Raw genomic sequence first — 19,664 nt, 5'->3', positions numbered from 1 at the left:
CTTATCTGACGTCAGGACCGCTGAGATAAATGAATCAATGAGTGTGAATCGATGGATGTTGTGGAGGAATGATCATCAGAGTAGCGAGTCCGCAGCAAACACGGGCGAGAACGTTGTATGGGAACACCGCGTTTCTGGTTATGAGAGCGAGCGAATGAGCAGAGGAGCTCTGAATGATACGAATCAAAAGAATATACTGGAACGATAATATACACTACTGGTTTATACTACGACCAGGTCATCGTTTCGTACATATTCATTTCGGTCCAACCAGCTTGTTGTCGACGTTGTCGTTAATCCAACTTTAATAAACATTATTCATCGACGGTATATCGTTTAGCATCCCATAAACGTTATTTACGATGTGTCATCATCGTCTATCATCTTGGTAAGGTCATTCATTCAGGAGTGACTGGCTGTCGACGGTGATAGTACTGTCTCTGAATGAACGTTGTCACTATTATAATTCCTATTTTCATCGGGGGTATCATCATCCTATCATGGTCACGTTTACTTGGTCATTATTATGATTTTCTTAATCTTCTCCCTGTTAATTTCTTCTGCTCTCTGTTTTTACACCCCGTGCTTCTTTTTTATAGCTCTAGTAATAGTTGATGTCCCGAATCAGCAGCTGCAGGCTGATTGGAAAACAGTTACGTTTCGAATAGCTCATTAGCTGGGTTGTCCTCCTCGAGTATTTCGGGAGCCAAAAAGTGCGCCTGGGCCTGCTGTTGTGCAGCTTGTGCGGCCTGTTGTTGAGCAGCTTGTTGTTGGGCTGCTTGTTGCTGTGCGGCCTGTTGAGCTACTTGTTGCTGTGCGGCCTGTTGTTGCGGTGTCTGTTGTTGCTGTTGTTGTTGTTGTTGGCCCTGATTTGGATGGTCTTTTCCGGTACTCAGCATGGATCCCTCATCTTTGATGATTGCCGCAGAAATATGCGACGGTAACAGTGAGCTGCACGCCCTCATCAGGCGTTCGTCGTGTGTCGAGTGTATTGCTGTGATGTGGCGTTCCAGCTCGCTGGCCTCCTTGAACGTTTTCGCGCAGAGGCCGCATCGAAGTGAGCCAGGCTCGTCCGGATGTGAACCCTTCATATGTGAGTTGTATAGCTGCTTGGTGGGAAATTCTTGTCGACATTCTTCGCACTGGTACTTCTCGCCCTGGTGGTACTTAAGTTCGTGTCGAGCACGGGCTGTCGTGCATGCGAACGGCTCGACGCAGAATCGGCACTTATATGGCTTCTCGCCGGTATGCGAGCGCTCGTGCTTTTTCCAACAGTCCTTGCGGTTAAATGTCCGCGTGCAGTACGTGCACTTGAATGATGCCGTCGCGCCACCTCCGGAGCCCCCGCCGCTTCCAGCAGTTGAGCCGCCCGCAGAATGTTGCTGATTCCCTCGGCGACCCTTTGAAGAGCCTCCGCCAGTCGTGGTTCCGTGACTTGAGGCCACGTTCCGTACATGCACGCTGTTACCCCCGTTTTCGATGCTGACAACGGCTTGTACGTCCGGCGCTTCGACCTCGGGCTCAAGAACGATCTGCACGCGCTGCTGCTGCTGTTGCTGCTGCTGTTGCTTTCGTGTTGGCTGCGGTGGAGCAGGCAACGGAAGGGCGGGCGGATGCGGGTGGTGGTGCGCACGGATATGCTCGTGCATCAACCGTAGACTGACAAACGTCAGCGAGCAGAATTCACATTTGTATACAGCCGAACGATGCGTCTTTTTCATATGTGATGAAAACTGCCGCCGATCAACCCCGAATACCTCGCCACACTGTTCGCATACATATTGCTTGTTGGGATGAGCCCGACTCTCATGTCGGGTGCGCATCCGACAGTCCGAGAACACTTCGTCGCAGAAGCGACACTTATAGGGCTTTTCACCAGTGTGTGACCGTTCGTGCACCTAGATGCAATGAGCCAACCAATTAATAAACCAATTAGCCAAAAAATATGATTGGTTATTATTAGTGTATGTATGAAATTTACAACATATCCCTATATAGCTTATACATCAAAATTCACACAGATGAAGTTCCTAAACTAACCTGTAACACATCCTTGCGATTAAAGCGTCGATCGCAAAATGAGCATCCATGCTCTAACTCATTGGTATGCGTCTTCTCATGAGTCTTCAGGTGGTGTCGATGAGTGAACCGCTTCCCGCAGAACTCACATTTATGTTTTTTTTCTTTGACCACAACCACTGCCCCTGCGGTGGCCCCTGCACTGGCCACTGTGCCGAGCGCGGCCAAGGTTGCCTGGGCAGCATGAGCTGCGTGCGCGGCAGCTGCTGCGTGCGAAGTCGTTGTATGTCCATGCGTAGTCACATGAGACCCGCCGTACGACGCCGCAGTAACCAGTGGATGTGGATGGTGGCCAGCATGATTTCCGTGATGACCACTTGCTGTGTGATGGTGGATGCCACCTCCACTATGGCTGCTACTGCTGCTAACAACAACTTGGCCTGCGTTAGATCCGACGGTAACCTGCAAGAAAAATGCAAGTCGAAATTAGCATACGACCTGAAAAGTTTCAGGAGTGATTCTCATCTTTATTGCTTCGTATGCATCGGAGGTAAGGACAAGTGTGATAAAATTGTTTCATCCATATCATAGAAACAGTTTCGTTGCCTGCAACGAATAATTCTAATTATCATACAAATGATGATATTATATACAGAATTAAATATTTAAATTTGAACTTAATTTTATTACCGTATCTTCAGGTACTTCAATAAATTCTTTTGCATGTGTCAGAAGTGACAATCCTGAGGGTCCTGTTTATTCAGTATAAACGTTGTTCACCGCAATTACATCTAAGATTCAGGAACTAATCGCTCATTAGGTATTTCCAGAATATTCCTGCTTTAGTTCACAAATAACTTAAACATAACCGTGCGTGCGTCAAACGATGTTAGTAGGAATAAGGTCGTCACCCAAATTCGTTGCGTGTAGAAAATTCCAACTGATTTAGTTTTGGGCTAATAGCAGGTCAAAGTTCTTAAATGCAGAGCCTTATAACGGCCAATAAGCACAAAAGGCGCAGAAAACCGCAAAAAGTGTAAAAAAAACTAACGGATGCAGCTTATCTGAACGATTCTGACATTCTGCCTATAAAAACATTGCGATTAATCTCTTGCAGAGAGATCCAGGCAAATTTTCGAGCTCTTTAATCTCAACTCTATTAAGAATCTTACTGTCTGCTTCGTATAAATTTTTCTTGAATCTGTTTGAAGCCATATGAAATCTGGCAATAACGTAGATGATCGATTTCAAGCAAAGAAAGACGTTTATCTGTCGGTAGAGTAACAGCATTGTATAATAGCTGATCTAGGAATTCTGGAAACGACGCGCTGTTTTGTTTTATAAATAACTGTTTCCTTTACGTGCGAAATTTAGTCTGAATTTGATTACCCCATCTGCCCTCTCTATTCAACACTTTCTCTTAATTACTAGGCTTATATGAGATTCACGATGGCCTATGCCTAGGTGAGTACCACGTTTCTGGGTACGACTATGCTTTATGCCGAATGTTTATATTTCCCGAGTACTGTATATTACAGTCTGCCTTATAATAGGTGTAAAAAAAATAATTTTTAGCTTACATCGTTTGCTGGGACTATTGAGTTTGCCGATGATGTCACACTGCCAAGTCCGTTGATGCCTTGTAGATTGCTGAGACTGTTCATAGATGAGATGTTACTCATTGACGATATATTCGAGATGTTGTTGAGGCTGTTGTTGATGTGCGGATGGCCTCCAACATGTGCTTGATGGGCAGACGGTGCCGGCCCATGGGGTCCATGACCGCCGTGGCCAGTTGCCTGTGAATTGAGGTTGTTGATAAGCACGGGCACCATGTGAAACACCGTCTCGCCGTTCGTCCACGTTCCCAGTTGGATGGTGCCCCCCATACCGACGCCAACGCCCGTGCTTCCCAAACCTCCAGGATTGATCGTTACGATCGATGGCGGCTTCGCCTCGAAAGCCATCTGAAAATGATATTAACCCGAAATCAGCGAATGAAAGCGAAATTCAACAATAACGGTAAAAATCGTCTAGTCAAAAAGGAATTTAAAAAACATATTGAACTGAATTGAAAAATTACCCCAAAATGTGGCATACAAGGTAAGTTGAGAGGTTACAAGTACAAGTCACTTTCATCGTCTTCAGAAAACGCAACATTCAGTGACAGATCATAGATATTCAACATAATAATTTAGTAAGTCCAAGTTACATGTGCTTTATACTTATTAGCATTGCTAGGCAAGCATGATCAGATGCAGTTGCTCGTGATGGTATTGGTAGTTATGGCTGATAGCTTTGGATGCACCTTGCGTGAAAAGTTATGGTTGACTATGTGGAGACAAGTACAGTTGTTACAATGCTATTGGTTAGTTGCAACTGCAATACGGTGCAGACTATAAGACAGCGTGCATTTAATTTTCAAATGTTTGTGCAAGGCAGTGTTACTAGTTTTCTCGCCTTTTATAGTCTTTACAAAATTAAGTGGGTGAAGAAAAACGATCAAATACTATCTTGTGACGCAGTTTGTTTACTTTATGAAAGGAACCGAATAGGAAGTACAACATACAGAACCACGATTAGAGAGAGTTTCATTTACATGAAGCTTAGATATGTTAAAATATTCCATTACTGATGTTGCTATACTATCACACAGGGTTTGCTCGAGTCGTTATTATTATTACTACGAAGTTTTTGGCTCTTCCGGAATAGAAGGCCCAGCAGACAAAGGCAATACGTTGTTTAATCAATTCCACTAAATGAATGCAACTATGATGACCAATGACAAAATGACTTTGCTCAACAATGGACGTATTATGTTTGTTCGTATGAGCAATCGAGACGAACAACCTAAACCGTGTTAATCACTACAAAAGTATTTTTTGAGCTTTTTCCCCGGGGATTCAGTTTATTCCCACCTTGCCTTTGTTGTTGCTGCTCTGCTAAGGGAATGGTGGGAGTCGTATCTAGAAGTTGAATTGGGTTGACATATATAAAGACAACGTTTAACGATACAGTGGCCTCACGACTACGAAATAGTTCACAAGCCAATGCATTCACGACGATCAGGTTGTGCCAACACTTGATCCGACAACACTGTCAACAGTATGGACAGGAAAAATAAGCAAGATAGGATCTACTACCGATGATGATTTGATGCGAGATCATACCATGTGTGCAGCTACGATAACCGAGCTACAACAGATAGAAGAGAAATGTATCTCAAAATTGGAGAATGGTACAACAACATCGGGCAGAGCAAACTTTACCTGGATCTCTTTCAGGTAGCAAGAATTATCGAGGTGCCAATAAGCATTGGTATGTCCTTCAAGTCGTGTGTCCTTCGACAAAGATGGTCAATGCGTTTCGAACCGCAGATGTTTCCGGCGACGGAGGGTCAAGTTAGCAGACAGCCGATGCCAATTGCGTCGAAGCGTTCTCTTCATGGAGAAGCAGAAGTAGTGGAGATTTCATCGAAGACAACGGCTGCACAGGACCAATCACTCGGGTGTTGGCAAGATGGCAAGGATACATCTTCACAGGGTGGCATCTTCTAAGGCTACATCAACGCCAGCCTGCCGTAATGTAGGTCGGTTGCGGTTTTTATGTTCTTGAGTCCAACGTCTGTAGCAAGCTCTTCTGGATCAACCTAGCTCGCTTTGTGTCGTCCCTTAACGCATTTCGCTAATAACGCCATTCGTCGCGAGCATACCGCATCGTTGAGCCTACATATTGTCGTATAATTAGTTCGCCGTTGTTAATCTCAATCATGATCATTAGCCAGTGATTAAGGTTCAAACACACACAAATGATTAGTACCGATTGGGGAAAGCGCTCAATCCGTCAACAAACTGTGAACCAACGCTATTGTTCTTAGTAATGAGTCTGTAATACTTCAGTAACTTGCTTGATCCGGACGCTGTTTGCTGGCCAAGCATGTGTGCAAAACAATGTTAAAGAGCTAAAGCAATAGATAGGTACTATGCCTAGTTGGTCTTCGAAATGTGTAAAGATAGCAACTTAATAGAGCGTGCCTACCGGACAGGCATTAATTAGTCTACTTAAGCGTCAGCATTGCTCTTTTCACCTTAATCTTATTATTAACAAATTACTTAGCTCAACAAGAAAAGCATCGTCATATTTAAAAGCCAATATATGTTCTATAAAATTTTATTACCTGCATGTGTGACGAACTGCCTCGGTGAACCATTTTTGGTTAGGATACGGGCTCATCAACGCACTGGCACCATCGGGCAACCGGTCCTGCTACCTGTGCTTTGTAGCCTAATAAACAATAAAACAATATCAAATAAAGAATATATAAGTCGAAGCTTTTTAAAAAAGAGAACGCCAACGATATCGGTTACAAAACTAAACAAACTAAGGATATCGAAAGTTATATATTTGTATGTATTTTTTTTAAGAATACTTCATACAAAGTTCCCATTTTCTATGACACTCATCGTAAAATTGCTCTGTTCTCGTTCAAAGTTTGATATCACATGCAGTACAGGCACTCTTCAAAATAATAGTTATAGACTCGAAGATTATCTAATTCAACTTGTTTCATTGGACTGATAAGTCAGCCATGATGTACAAAAATGTGTTCGAAATAATAAAATTTAGTGATGTAGGTTAAATAGAAGTGTCTTACTATGATGTATGATGACATCGGATACTCGTCAACGACTAGATAGATTCTGATTTGAAGCTAATATGTAGTAATCTTTTGTTTACCATTAGGAGCATCTAGTATAGATATAAACGAAACAACTGCACAACATGTGTAGTTACATAGAGAAGGTTTGGGATACCTAATATTCGCATGTTACTATTTAGGTATTATTCAACTATAAAAACCCTCAATTCAAGGAAACACAGAGAGATTGCGACACAACTAAATAATTACGGATACGTTGGGGACCCAGATGGACATACCTTGGAGTATTCTGCTGCGCAATTATGAGCGTGAAGGAAACTTTAGCTCTCACTATGGTAATTAACGGATATTGCTGGATTTGTAAATAGTCGACAAATAGAAAGAAACAGTTATGCAATAATTAGCTTACAGGTAGAACAATGACTGCTTCTTTCGACAAGAATCAAAATAAGATTTAAGTAACAACCGAAATTTAGAGCATAGATATCTATACTGTACTGTATTTTCGAGTATTCGGAGATTTCATGGTGTCTTCGCGTTCTCCAAGAATCAAACATAATTTTTTTTTACTGATCGAACTAGATGTACCATTTGTCTTGTAGTTGGGCTAAATATTGCTCGATCAAACTACCACAAGAGCCGAAAAAAATTATAATCGGAGCTTCGGCCAAAATGCAAAGTGGAATAAGAAAATGCACCGTGTGCTATATTCAGCTTGGTTCGCATTCTGTCTCCAGGTCTCATTTAGAGCTAAGAGAATAAGGCCAAGCCGACTTTTCAATAGGAAACAGATTTTGCTCGAGCTATTGGAATTCTACTTGTTGCTTTTTTTGATAAATATTTATTGTCGAGAAGGAAATCCTACATTAAAACCAGGATTGAAAAAATTAATTCAATGAACAAAATTAATCAACTACAATAGTTATTTTCGTACAACGTAAATCACACTCAACTAAGGTGATCGCTTATGGGATGAACAATGAAATAGAGACGATGAAAAACATATCAGAAATGCCTGTCAAAGAGCAAAAACAACAGATAAAAACTTTTTAAGGGAACGTTCTCTATATATTCGTAGTAACTTTCAGTACTATTATTATTATTATACAGTATCCCAGACTACTTTTAGCTTGGTATTATTGCCGAATATTTCTCGTTCTTGCCAACTGTCGGTGCGTTTGGCCAAAGGAAAAAATACAGGAACTCACACAGTTTATCTGTATAATACAATCTAGTCGGGGCAGTGTCCATAAACAGTAGCTCCTCTAGTTGCCTTGAATTATTAATACGGTTCCTGCCGTTTGCTGATGCAGTAGGTGACACACTTTATAGCAGCCTATTAATTACAAAGAAAGGTGCATATGATAACGATAAGAATATATCAGTTGGTTTGGATTGACACCATAAAAGTAGGAAAATGTTATCATATCAATTAAATTTTTTTGTTTTGTGAAAAGATGCTGGAGCAAAAATCGTTTGGTCTACCGAAGGGGAGCACAACACCCAAACGAGTTCACACAAGAAACCCACTGTGTAATCAATAGAGTTCGACTTTATGATCGGGCCACAGATCTGTCAGTTGGCCAGCACTTGGGAAATTATCAAGATCATGATACCGGAGCCGATCAAGGAAACGTTAGGCATTCCGTCAAGACCATTGCTGCACGAAGGACGAATCCGCCACAACCCCGATTATAATGCATACTAGTTAAATACGGAGACTGGAGTGCAGTATGCACATAATATCAATGTAAAATGGCACCAGTATTGGGAACCAAAAAAGAAGGCATCACAACTACCAACACCAGTATGCAATGTTTAATAATTAACTAACTACTGCACCTGCAGATAAATTAACAACAAGTAGGAAGTCCACGTAATTACAAAACTTGCCTTTGGAGTCAACTAAACATTACTAAAAGCCTACCGATTTCACAATATCTCCACATCTCCTCTTTTGATTCTTATAAGTCCTATCTAATAATGTGCCATCAATTGACACAGGACTACTTATTATTTTTCTTATAACAGCAGGTACTGAATTGCGTGACTTTCACCACCTCTACGAGTGGATGCAAAAAACGCCTTTTTTGAGAGACAAACCTTTTCACATCAACGATTCAATTTTTATCGTTTAAGAAACGATTCTTTTTCTACAGCCTAACAACGTTGTAAATTCGACAATACCTGTAATTCTTCGTCACTAGTGTAATCTATAATACAACACATTTGTATGCAACATAATTCGAATTCTCTAAAATGATGTTACAGGTTTTTCATCAAAGAATAATATAATTAGACACGTTTTTTTCTAATATCTACGGCCTTGTGCTGTTCCTTGTAACACACTAAGATGACATACGCGCTTCAACAGGGACCGGTTAATGCCATATAATGGTATTAGGCCAGTTTTATTTATAGATAAAGGCCTTGCAAAACTGTGAGCTTCTAAGTGTGAACATGGTGGAGAACAACCACGGATGTGCAATTACCTTGAACATACATATGGTCGCCTATTACAAACACGAAAGGATAAGCCCATTTCTATCTACAGACATCAATAATGACACTTAGCCGTATTCTTACCGCTTTAGCATCAGTAGCCCATTTGACTTGCGCTATCCCCCACCCCTTACTTTACACTGCTGTTCGCCGATGAGGAACTATCCGTTTGCATCATGAAGGTATACGCGCTCATCTTTATATATATATACACACATATGGGGAAGCGAAGATTATCCATTAAATCGCACCTATCTGCGATTTACATAAAGATTCGAAGGATTAGACGGGCTAGGCCAACCACCAGATCACAGTACACTCAACAAACGGTGGCTTACGATACAAATTCGAAAGCCTGCGAGAACCGACAGGTCTTACGGGACTCAGCACCTATCGCATCAGGACTGTGCTAGTTAGGTTACGCCACGCTATGTTACAATTAATAGAATCGGTTTGGCGGCAGGTCATCTGCAGTATCCCAATTAAGCAACAATGGTTTCGTTCGAGAAACAAAGCAGCAAGCACAAGCTTCTCTTACCCATCATCGATAGTAGATTGATGGGGGCTGCTGTACTGCTATGCCTCTCGATCTCCGCCACAGCGAGAGAGTCTGCCCCTCCGTCGACGGCGTTTGACGACAGAGAGAATCACTCTACGATCGTCGTAACGCCTAGTGCTGCTACTGCTACTGCTATTGCCGCCGCTGCCGCCGCATTAGTCTCTCGATGGCTGGCCGCCTGTGGCCGCCAGGCCTCCCTTTGTATGTGGCGGTATCGCTCGTCTGAGTCGTCGTCGTCACCGCCGGATTCGTCTTCGTATTGCTGCCGCCAGCAGACTTGTCGGTGGCCTGGCTGACGGCTGTGTGCAATCGTTGTGTGTAAGTATGTGTTACGCCTCGGGATACACCCAACCCTGCATAGCCTACCCAGTAGGAACGACAGCAGTGGTGCAGTGTGTGCCACAGCCATATCAGCCTGGCTAACCGCCTATTATCCGAAGGGAAGAAGTGCTCACCTTGGCCGATGGCCGCTTCTAGCGTTATCCGATATCGGCGCCGCTCAGCACATGATGCCGGACGGCGATACACAGGACGAAAGTCGTGAAACGCACTCTAACAGCCACCAATTCAATCTCACCAATAACCAAACCACCACGGTGCACAGCAATTAGTCCACCAGCACGAACGATTTGGAGCCATTTAACATCGGAACACCACTGTCGCCATTATGTTTTGGTCGTCGTCCCTGTATTTGTTTTGCGTGCAGCCGATGATGACATGGTCTCTGCCTGTAAGTAACGGCGGGAAGTCCGCCGCGCTGGCGTTTGGCGCGGCAGCACCCGCTCCCTCTGCCACCGTTGCTACTGTCGCGGACAAGACGATCAGACCAAATAACCACCCAACGATTTGGTCCGATGAGTAGTTAGCGAGCACAGCGCGTAACGGGCCACTCAGTGGGCGCACAAAGACGGACAGCAACAGCATCATACGCGGCGTGACGCGACACACGACGCTTAACCAGAGCGCAGAAATAACAGCCCCGAAGCAGGTCGGATAGATTTCAGCCAACCCGAAAAGCTGAGCTCGTCGTCGTGCGCACGAAGTTGGCGGCGGAGGGGCCAGCAGCAGCAGTCGGAGTAGCGACGGCGGCTTTTGCCTACTAACAGAAAGAGTTACACAAGACCAAATCCTCTTCTTGATAGTGCAGTGGTAACATGTTTGCTTATTGAATTTGAGGACACGTGACGTGGTCCAGGTTTGAAACCGGGTTACTAATTTACTACCACTACACGCCCCTGCAAACCTTGCTTCAAAGTAATACTAAACTAAGCTCCGAACCAAGGCTTAAGAACGTGCGGTCCAGTATTTAGTGGATGAAAGCCCCACCGTACTAGACGAATAGCTAAGCCGTGACGTCCCGTCTGTATAATGTACTCGCTCTCATTCCCCTAAAAGAAGTTCGAAACTTGGCGTAGACACATTTCATTTCATGTTAGAGGTGGTTATAAGCCGTTTGAAGTAATGCTAACTACGCCAACACCAGTGTACATAAAACTTGAAAAAATGTTTACCTATGTACAACAGATGGGCGCACACTAATCTGGTGTACTCAACCCGATTCACAGTCATCCACCCAGCAATTCAAGAGACACACGACGACCCCTGCCAGAGCCGCCAGCGGTAGCAGCAGCAACAGCGAAGAAAGGGAACTTGAAAAAAAACAGAATCAAACACGTCCGCTATATAGACGCGAAGGCTTAGAGTAAGGAGAGGGGGAGGAGAAAATGATCAGTGGGAGAGAGAGAGAAAACGCCAAGCTACTCACAATACTTATACAATTATTAGTAATGGAAATAGCGGAAACAGTGGCGGCGGCAGCCGCAGCATGTTGAGCGCTCAACACAATAAAAATCCCAGTGGCAATTATGGGGCTTATGGTAATGGTTCAATGGAGGCAACATCATAGATCAAAGGCATAGAAGTCTGAGGGAGAGGAAAGAGTAAATGGAGAAGCAAACAAACGATGACTACTGCTTGAAAACAATCGGAGAAACTGATGAGTGTGACAGGCCTGAGCTGTTGCTGATGATAACGATGACCATAGTGATTTTTGCTTGATGGCCTTCAAGCGATTTAGGCGGTTGGAATGTTTGCTACAATGGTATACTGCATTAGAACAGACCACATTAGGTAATGCCGGATTGTTATTGTTGTGGGGATAACACACAAAATAGAAAATAGCAATAGAAGATAAAAGGTAGATAGATAGCAATAGAAAAACAGAAGCAAGTGAGATTAGGAAAGAAAACAAGTGGGGTATATCGTGGGTTGAATTAAAACCTCTAGTGTAGTAGGTAATTTGTGTTACGATTTAAATAGTAAATGAGTAATATAAACAATATTTTTTAAGTAATAATAATATTACTTACGAAAGATCGTACACTAGTATTAGCGGTAAATACTTAGGGAAGGTTCTTGTGTCATTGTGCACTAAAGTCAAAGACACATGACGTGGTTTGTAGTATAAGTTTAGAGTTTAGAGCTAAAGCGTTTACATACTTATGTACTTATGTTATTGCATCTATATGAAGAAATGAGCAAAATCAAACTTGATTTTTTGTTACCATTACCTAGGCGTGTATATATCCTCGAATTACCTCGAAAAGGACCAGATATTAAGAACTTGTTGGTAAGTAAGTTTGGTTCAGCAGGAATACTCTCCACTGAGAGATTCATATGCTAAAAAAATTGATTTCATACTTAAAACTAATAAATATCCTCGATTACTGACAAGAGAAAGTTATGTTAAGACGAACTAGTATGCGTACGAACATATGGTCTTCTGATTCTATATCTCAGTTGCTAAATATACTATGAATGATACAAAAATTGCACGAATTTGTCTTTTCACGCCTTCTACATATTTCCAATGAGATCGAGACATTTCAGGATGCTGTTGTTATTATACACGCAATGTACCTCTAGTCTATAACATGACTCGAAATCAGAAACGGTTATGTCTGATAAATAGTTCAGTCTTTTGCACTCTCTGTGAAAGTCTAAATTTGGTCTTACAGTACCACACGTGTGTAAAAAAAAATAGATACGTAGTTCGTGTGAAGCCGGGACGCGAATATATTCGATTTTGTTATCCACGGAAGATCTAAGGACTTGACCTTATATAATCACCACCATGGTAATATGTTTTATAGGCTCTTCAGAAATAGAATTTCTGTTAATTGCTATGATTCGGGTCACGACTGTTGAGGAGTTATATTGTCCAAATGTAACGGGTAAGAAAATAGCACCATAAGCCAGCCTTGTTCAAGTCTCGTATTCGAGTCTGGACACTCGTAGTAGTGAAACCTTATAGCATCCCAGAGCTGGAAGTTGTGACGCACTTTGGACCGAAAGTATGTTAAGAAGTATTATATATATATATATATGTATATATATATATATATATATATATATATATATATATATATATATATATATTACCATGAAGCCAATGAAACGCACGCGTACCCAGAGAAGTAACCACTGTTAGCTTTTGTTCTACTAATGAATTTTTTATATGCGTGTTTGATGCCGTTCCACTAAGACCTTATAGAATCTGATTTGCCACCAGTGGAAGGCGTATATTATATTTGATTGATAGCATTGCTTCAGCTCCTATAGGTGGTCCGGAGAAGTATTCTATGGCTTATTCTGTTTTTGCTTCAAAATTGGAAAATATACCACCCGACCTGCGTTTGCGTCTGCCTTCAACATCGATAATTGCCGTCTCCACCTGAAATAAATTGTTCGGAGATTCGTATAAACTATTTTCTAAACTTCCTTTTAGGTTAAATGCCCCTTTGGTCAATCGGATACAGAAGTTGGCACAGGAAACGTTATCATGAAACAAGTATCTTCTATAACCTGTAGGATTTATGAAATTAATTGCCACAATTTGTTGCTTTCCAATTAAATATAACGAAGAATATAATATGTATAAGAATTAAACTTTATTTTTTATTGTTAATTATTATATTATATATATTAAATTTCGAAACACTGTCAGAACCGTTTTCAGAAGCACTATTTTTGCTTTTTGTATGAAATCACTAATTAATTTTTCAGGATCAATATTGCAAACAAATCCAACTCAAACGAATAATTTGTTTTACCTCAAAATTTATTATCCATATTATGAAAAGTAACGGACATTATTCAGAAAGAAGGCTGCTCAGCGCACGTGCTTATCGAAAACATTTACATACGGTATACACGCAAGTAGTGTTAGTTGTTCCAAATCAGAATTAACTTGGCTAATTTGTTTGTTGCGATTAGCATTGCACCAGCATGAATCGAACGTCCTTCTCCAACTCATTAAAACGTTACAGGCTCTGGGCTGCCCGTTTGCTCCATCAACTGATGAGCACAGATGTGCATTTTTGATGCCAACCCAAAAAACCAGAATAGGTATGGCATGGAATCTTGCAGTCATTTTTGATTCACTGGATTGCGTTTACTTGGGGTACTTGAAAAATGTAATAGATACAGCGATGAAACAAAGGAAAAGGTGACAACCTCCTACTCAATGTAGGAAGTCGAATTTAATGTGTATTTAAGTCGAAGCAGTTCATGTGGCAGATCTTCTTTATATTTTGTACGAGCGAGTTCACTTTTCTTCTTGTTGTAACGCACGGATATTTGAGTACCCTAAGTGCATAATTGGCTTAGACCGGTAATTAGATCAGTAGCAATTCATATTCTTGTGCTCTGGCAGTGTTTACTATCAATATTTGCTCTGTACTCTTTGAGGAGGACACGAAGACAATCGAAAACGCTTTTACTGTGCGCTAGTGGGCGAATATTTGCTTAAAAACAAAATGATGTCTACAGTATTATTATTCACCTCGATTACTTTCTATAGTTTTCAGGTATGTTTTAGCTGTTCGCTTTGGATCGCCTTCGGTGCTTCACAATAATTTTTAGCGTTGAGGCAGCGTTTGTGTGGTAAAGGTGCCCAGGTTATGTCCATTATGGATAATAGCTCAGTACAACAAGGGTTGATACTAAGTAAATATGGTGCTTAGGAGCTGGAAGCCGCTGCGCTTCCTGCGGGAAACCTTCGTGAGGATCCAACTGAGGGCCGTCGACCACTCTGTAATACACTAGTTGATAGACCACCAGTTGATACCTGCGCGAAACAGACATCGTTGTTATTTAATCGAAACAAAAAAAAAAACAAAAATGGAGTGAAGAACTAAAATATGCACTGATTTGAAGCTGAGAGTTTGAGCATATATTTAAAATGATTTCTTTGGAGCCTCCCAGTTTATATCGTTGTTCTTTCTGTACGCATAGAAAACATGAAGTAGTTATTTATGAAAAACGGCGGTTGCCAATGCGAACTTGGATACGAGAATTATCAGTAACATGTTATATATATAACATATTATTGATAATTGATCAAACCTGGGAATTACCTGGCGGTAGGCTCCCTGTGGGGGATCTTCGATTTGAAAGACTGCAGAAGCTGGGCTTTCCTGTTTGGTACCAGGTTCGTTTGATTTCATTTCCAAGCGATAGCCGTCGTGGTCTGCAACGTACTTCACCCTTCATACAAATGTAAACATGTGAAATGTTATGTACCCCAGATTATCACGTGATACTTTGATACTTATGAGAAGTTTCATTTAGCTATCAATTGCGCCACTTGCTATATGCCATACGTAACTAAAAGCATCCGGGTAGAAGTGACGCATATCTAGTACATAAACCTGATTCGGTACACAAACTTTTGGTCACGTGCGTTGTCAACCACACCTGGTTTAAATAACAACATGGTGGGAACGGGGACAAAAATATTTAAGACAACAGCATAATGTAAGTGCAAACTTGTTGTAAATATTTCATATGAGCTTCATCATGAGTATCAGTAAGTTTAGCAGTTTACAAAAGGAAGCTGTTGATAGTAGTGTACGTGACTTATCTGCCCAGAAATAAATATTAGAAAAAAGGCAATCATTCACGTTCACATGAAAAGTCATATGCGTTTAAGCAAAGTGTATTTACCTGCGAAAGATGCCGAAGGCATCTGTGTAGCCGTAGGTTCCTTGGACTGCCCCATTCGCATCTCCGCTCTCCTGCCTAAATTGATTGTTGCCATATTCGTCTTGGATATTGTAGCCGAAATCATAAGGCTGGGGTCGTTCCTGCGGATATGATATATATATCAATAGCGTTAAATAATTTGTTTTTACCTACAAACATTTTACTTTGGTCGATACGTTTCTTAAGTATAACTAATTTGTGGCATGCCCAAAAATGAATAAGGCACGCGTCGAATTGTTCTTTCGTTTTACCAACGAAACTCATTCTAATTTACATTGTTAATGATAAGGCTGTGTGATCCGTGGGGTTGATAAGCACGCACATTGTTCTCTGCGCAGGAACATTCCCCTCGGTATACCAGATAAACATTTTTCTGCATGGAATATTTAGATATTGTTTGATTTGGATTTCGAATTCGACCTAGGCATTGCTTGACTTAGGTTCCACTTACGTTAGACGGGTTTGCTCGGGTGCTGGAAGGATTATAAAATTGCCTGGACAGACGGTTCTCGTCCTGTCTTTCCGCCTTAACTCCGAGTGGAAACACATCTTCGACATTATTTTCCTGCGCTGATACGGACCCCATGATTAAGACGCACGTAGTAGCCATCGAGGCAGCAGAAAATCGCAGGATAGCCTGAGTGAGTTAAGTACACAGATTTATTGAGGTGACTTCTAACTGCGTGATAGGCTTTCTTCTTTTAATTTGCACCTTTTTGTTCGATTCCAGATTGACTTTGCAACTCTCCTTTAGAGTATCCAAATACTTTCCACGAACGTCTAATGTTTATATGTTTGGGCTTTTCATCGGAGCCACAGAAACAGATCTATCTTGACCATTGTCCTATTCTCTACGCGAGTTTGCGTGTTTCTTTACAATGTCGCCTCGCTGCACACATGAACTCTGTACTCGGTAATTTCTGCTCGGATTAATAATGCCTTAATAGCATAACCAAATCATTGATTGAAGATGCTAAACTACGATGGCAGACGGGCTAAGTCTGACGGTGAGTTCACAGAGCTACCTGTGCAACCACAAAGATGAAGTCTTTGGTTAAAACCTGCAAGATTTGAGATAATGAATATTATTCTCTGATGGTAATTCGAGGTCACGAAAGATCCTTGAGAATAAGCCATTTAGAGTCCAGGTAACTGAACTACTCGAATATTAGGTGTCAGGCGCTAAAGCGACTCCTTGTACACGTTGTCAAAAACAAACTGAAATAACTGAAGCTCAGAAAAATTTTCTACAGTTTCTCCTCGCATCGCTACTTGTGAAGATTTTAGTCCCGCCAACTATAACAAAGCTTCCTGCCAATGTTGGGGTACATCATCGACGCCTCTATGCTCTGAGTTTTACGTCCAGTATCACCGTTAAACATTCCATTAGACGGCTGGCTGTCAGCACGAAACGAAGCCTGTCTATGTCCGGGTTCGAACCTCAGCAGGCAAATACGATACTCATTAACTATCGCTTCATCATTGACGCCTCTAGGGGCGTCACAAATAGCGCAATCGAATCGGTGTATTTTGTTGAGATCGACACTCATATCTTACCTTCATATCTTTTTGTAGGTATGCAAATTGCCAATGAGAAACACTCACACACAAACAATGGACATAAGCGAGCACACGTGTACACCACTATGGACATAGACACTATCAAACAGCCGGACTAGAAACACGACTGCGACGACGAGAAACGATGAAGAGACACAACGAAGCAACGAAAACTAAACACCGTTTGATTTACCACCACCAGCCAATGACTATGACAAACAATGGTAAATACACCTGGCCTTTTGTACTACTGCTCAAATAGATGACGGCGAGGAGGCGTCCTTTATGACTCACCTATCGCACTTCACCATTCGTACGCATAGGTCGCATTGTTTTCATGGTCCTGGCTGTGGTCGTCGTTTGCTGTTAGTTTTGTTGTTGTTGCTGTTGTTATTGCTGCTACTGCTGTTGGCTTTTTTCGTTGTCGATGGCCATCGTTGATGAGGGCGGTACCACGTGAGCCCTGGGGTGTCGATGAACATCAGTGAGACACGTGAGGTCTCAATAAGAAGAGCAGGCGACTATGCGCTGAGATCTACGCGCGTCAATGCCCCATAGCTAGAGAAAAAAACGCATTGTGACAGAATTCATTGGTGCTGCGTTAACGTTAGCAAAACAATGCTCTACTACAACGATAGATACACTTATAGGATTCTTCGGGAAGTTGCTATTGTGATTGTTGTCATCTTCGTATAGCCCGCGCCGTGTGGCTGACGATGTCTCCGTCGTCATCATAATCAATGCGATTATCACAATGCAATGACAACTCTTTAGCTCTACCGAATATGTCTATGTTTTCTTCGAAGCCCATTGCTCTTGGAAGAAGAAATTGGTTTGTCGAAGTGCTACCACGCTGGCGAAGACCGCGCCCTATGGAATACATGGCACGGACCCGTTTATAGTCGTCACCCAATTGGTGGAGTTGTGTGTCAACGTTCCGATACGATACAAACTGAAGATGTTGCCATACGCGGCATTGTTATTTGATAGTGAGCTTCTGGATGCACGGATTAGTCGAGGAACGACAACGATTCGCACATGCGGCTACGTAAAACCTCGTCTTTTGGGACCGAGAGGTGTGATAGTTATTGTTAGTACACGTAATGCGATTGTTGCAAGCGCATTCGTACACAGTGAAATCAAGTTAACGGTTTGGGCTTCTTTACAAATTCCTTTTGGCCGTTGTTGTGTGGATTAATTGAAAGTTAGATGATGTTATCACCCATGTAGTAATAAATTTACCTTATTAATATTGTAACCGTAACATTATCAAGAAAATTCTGGCAATAAGCTGTCGGGGTTCTATTACTAAAGTTGGTTGTTCTAACATTCTAAATTCTAAACAGAATTGTCATTTTTTATTTCCTTATGTAGTAATAGTATTATTTTTTAACCAAATTTGCCCTAAAATTGAAGCAGTTTTTATTCACTTAATTTAATTCTCTATTCTATCACTTATACAGTTCTGTATGCGTTGCTGGCGAACACGTATTTAATTTAATAGAGTTAATGGGTCTTATATTATTCTTAATCGATACCGATCCTACAGGTGTACGCTCTCATTAAAAATCCCGTTTTTTTTTCGAAAATCGTTAGCGGCGGAAATGCTTTGCGCATAACTTGCGTTATCTAGCCAAGCAGTGTAGAATCCCAGGTTCGCAGTTTGAAGCATAGCTTCTTTGATGGTCTGAGTTAGTTATCTATTAAAAAACGCTCCCCTTCAAAGGAGTATACGTATTTATGAAGTGTTTGCTGACAGGAGACGCAAACGACCGGAAAATCCAAAGCTGACCATGTATTAGCATCCACTCCCGTTTTGGGAGAGAGAGAGAGGGAGCACGAGGAGGAGGAGGAGGCGAAAAAGATGAAAAGCAAAAAAGCAGGAAGCCAAGTGGACGGAAAAGAAAATAGACTTATTTCTGTCGCTACGTTCGATAAATGCAATAGGCATCTGTGTTTTCCTTTCTCTCAAAAACGTCGTCTGCCAACTGACATATCTCTTCCTGTATCTAGCATTGTGGGACTCATTGGTCAATAATAGAGAAGGTCCCCATTCTCTATTCCAGCTCCGCTCTGAGATTCTCCAGGGCTACACAGTCCCATAAAGTGTGTCCTATCGAATCATGAACACCCTCATTGCAACATCTACAAACAGTATCAGGTGACTTACCCATACGAAGCTGATAGTCTTTAAAAAATCCGTGCTTGTTAAACATTTACGTCAGGCCGAACATGAATTGTCCGCGCTTTCTCAAGACTTGCCTAGCAATAACCGTTACTGCATTTGGCGAAACAGTTGTAAATACATATCTTATCCGT

General features: G+C 41.7%; 2 protein-coding genes across 8 annotated transcripts; both read right to left on the bottom strand.

Annotated features, from left to right (window-relative positions):
- Positions 1–30: 30 nt before the first annotated feature.
- On the bottom strand, positions 31–12,011 carry LOC111246234 (uncharacterized). 5 transcript variants are annotated; one of them, XM_086985047.1, is made up of 6 exons: positions 10,196–11,235; positions 6,197–6,303; positions 5,289–5,744; positions 3,600–3,986; positions 2,041–2,481; positions 31–1,898 (listed from the first exon to the last, which is right to left on the bottom strand). In XM_086985047.1, exons 4-6 carry the CDS (start codon positions 3,984–3,986, stop codon positions 654–656), a joined length of 2,073 nt encoding a protein of 690 aa, XP_086841173.1. In that variant the 5' UTR covers positions 5,289–5,744; positions 6,197–6,303; positions 10,196–11,235; the 3' UTR covers positions 31–653. The 5 variants fall into 5 exon arrangements, with proteins under 5 accessions (XP_086841173.1, XP_022651238.1, XP_022651236.1 ...); XM_022795503.2 differs by lacking the exons at positions 5,289–5,744; positions 10,196–11,235 and adding an exon at positions 11,252–12,011; XM_022795501.2 differs by lacking the exon at positions 5,289–5,744.
- Positions 12,012–13,668: 1,657 nt separating this feature from the next.
- LOC111246435 (uncharacterized) lies at positions 13,669–19,654 on the bottom strand. 3 transcript variants are annotated; one of them, XM_022796014.2, is made up of 5 exons: positions 19,516–19,654; positions 16,237–16,422; positions 15,747–15,886; positions 15,158–15,287; positions 13,669–14,868 (listed from the first exon to the last, which is right to left on the bottom strand). In XM_022796014.2, exons 2-5 carry the CDS (start codon positions 16,393–16,395, stop codon positions 14,761–14,763), a joined length of 537 nt encoding a protein of 178 aa, XP_022651749.1. In that variant the 5' UTR covers positions 16,396–16,422; positions 19,516–19,654; the 3' UTR covers positions 13,669–14,760. The 3 variants fall into 3 exon arrangements, with proteins under 3 accessions (XP_022651749.1, XP_086841218.1, XP_022651747.1); XM_086985092.1 differs by lacking the exon at positions 19,516–19,654 and adding an exon at positions 17,640–17,780; XM_022796012.2 differs by lacking the exon at positions 19,516–19,654 and adding an exon at positions 17,343–17,547.
- Positions 19,655–19,664: the final 10 nt, after the last annotated feature.

This window comes from Varroa destructor, unplaced genomic scaffold (genome assembly GCF_002443255.2).
Source record: "Varroa destructor unplaced genomic scaffold, Vdes_3.0 BEIS01000003.1, whole genome shotgun sequence".
Lineage (NCBI taxonomy): Eukaryota > Metazoa > Arthropoda > Arachnida > Mesostigmata > Varroidae > Varroa > Varroa destructor.
Note: the sequence above shows the minus strand (reverse complement) of the source record. Positions and strands in the feature narration are given on the sequence as shown.